The sequence below is a fragment of the Salvia miltiorrhiza genome, chromosome 1 (assembly GCF_028751815.1).
Source record: "Salvia miltiorrhiza cultivar Shanhuang (shh) chromosome 1, IMPLAD_Smil_shh, whole genome shotgun sequence".
NCBI lineage: Eukaryota > Viridiplantae > Streptophyta > Magnoliopsida > Lamiales > Lamiaceae > Salvia > Salvia miltiorrhiza.
This window is the reverse complement of record NC_080387.1, coordinates 44,702,526-44,704,430: the sequence shown is the minus strand read 5'-3', so window position 1 is coordinate 44,704,430 and position 1,905 is coordinate 44,702,526. Positions and strand designations below refer to the sequence as shown.

Genomic DNA, 1,905 nt, shown 5'->3' with positions numbered 1-1,905 from the left:
ATCGATCATCTTGATCTATAAGATGTTGGCTCAATTTCAAACCACGTACACATGCAAAATTATAACTACTGTTGGTAATAGTTGTAAGATATATCACACATAATTTGAACTCCTCCTAGACTAAATAAATCACAAAACATGATTTCTTCAAGCATAGTCGTAACTTGGATGCCGCATATATATTCCCCCAATTAAAGCCATTTCACACTTTGATATCAATTTAACCTTATAATTAATTTATTGTATATTCCTTCTAAATTATTAGCCCACCTAGCTAATATCTTCAGCCGGCCCCAAGTAGGCTGGCCGGCCACCCCCCTCGCACACACACTTTCTCACATATACCCGTATATATATTTCCAATAATTTCTTGCACACCACCAATCCAATAACTCATAGATACATATTCATCCGAAATTAAAACTGTTGAACCCTAGTTTGAGACGTTATTAACAAAACGGTGTAGCTGAGAGGAAGAAAATGAGGCAACCGGGGGCGTACTCGAATCTTGTGTGTGGCGGGATATCGGGGAAGACGGGACCCCATTCGTTGCCGCTAGCAAGAATCAAGAAGATAATGAAGAAATCGGGGGAGGACGTGAAGATGATATCGGGGGAGGCCCCCATCGTCTTCTCCAAGGCGTGTGAGCTGTTCATCGAGGAGTTGACGAAGAGGGCGTGGGAGATGACGCTGCAAGGGAAGAGAAGAACAATGCACAAGGAAGATGTGGCTGCTGCTGTCATGGAAACTGATATTTTCGATTTTCTTGTTACCCTTGTCTCTCACTCTCCTCCTGCTGCTTAGGGTTTCATATGTATCTCTCTCTCTACGCATATAGTATTTCATATCTTTTTTTTCTTTTCTGTTAACAATATAAATATATATCGCTTTGTGCATTTTGTTTAGTGTTTGATCAACCAAGCTGAATATTGCGAAAATTTTATTTGAAATTAATGGATTAAAATGAGAGATGCGAGTTAATTATATATGGTGATATGAGAGTTTCGATCTTTCATTTATCATTGCTTGTAAGTTGTATAGTGATGGATTTAATTTTTCCTCAAAAAAATGATAGAGTTTATGAGACAAACCTGTAATAAGTTTGGGGTTCAAGCCAGTCACTCAGTGTGTGAGTGTGTTTTTTATTTTTTGATAATAAATTTTTTTAAAAGTTTATATATAATGCATGGTACGTGATTGGAAATAATGCATTAACTAGTAGTTTATCCTTTTTCTTAGACAAAAGAAATATGTCATATCATGAATTAGTGGTATATATACCTGATGAATTTAAAATCAACACCTAACTATAAAGCGATAAATGACTCGGGGATTTGCGTGGCTCGATCATTAGATCTACATCCACGGGTGAGTTTTGAGAGTTTTTTACTATACTTTTTGTGTTTACAATTTACATGGTGAGAAAATGAGTCTGAAAAAAACAATTTACTATAATTGCCCCTAAACTGTTTTTTTCGACTCATTTTAGTGAGAATTGAACCAGAGACTTCTCACTAAGGTATATTTAATTTCAGAATTTTGTCATAATATAAAAAATTGAACAAAGTTCCAATTAATTTTATATGTTAATTTGCTAGAAGACTTCTAATTGGAATAATGCCAAGAAGTATATACGTTCTGTCACGCAACATAAGTCAATAGTTTGAAGCTATTAGTTTGAAAAATGCTTGCATCGCATATTTTGATTAACTAATTACTTCTACGTCATCCATATGCAGTATAGCTAACTAAACATATACGCTAACTTAATTATTATCATGTTAAGCTATATATTAGTTTGAAAAATTAACATATATATTAAATATATCCTAATCTAAACCATATATCTTTCTACTAATACTAGTAGCTAGCAAAATTTATGCGGTACAAAATCCATTACACGAA

General features: G+C 34.2%; 1 protein-coding gene across 1 annotated transcript; it reads left to right on the top strand.

Annotated features, from left to right (window-relative positions):
* Positions 1-254: 254 nt before the first annotated feature.
* On the top strand, positions 255-900 carry LOC130985440 (nuclear transcription factor Y subunit C-3-like). Its single transcript, XM_057908425.1, has one exon. It carries the CDS (start codon positions 481-483, stop codon positions 802-804), a length of 324 nt encoding a protein of 107 aa, XP_057764408.1. The 5' UTR covers positions 255-480; the 3' UTR covers positions 805-900.
* The last annotated feature ends 1,005 nt before the right edge of the window (positions 901-1,905 follow it).

Coding starts and splice junctions, on each gene's coding strand:
- LOC130985440 (XM_057908425.1), top strand. CDS start 481: ATGAGGCAACCGGGGGCGTACTCGAATCTTGTGTGTGGCGGGATATCG.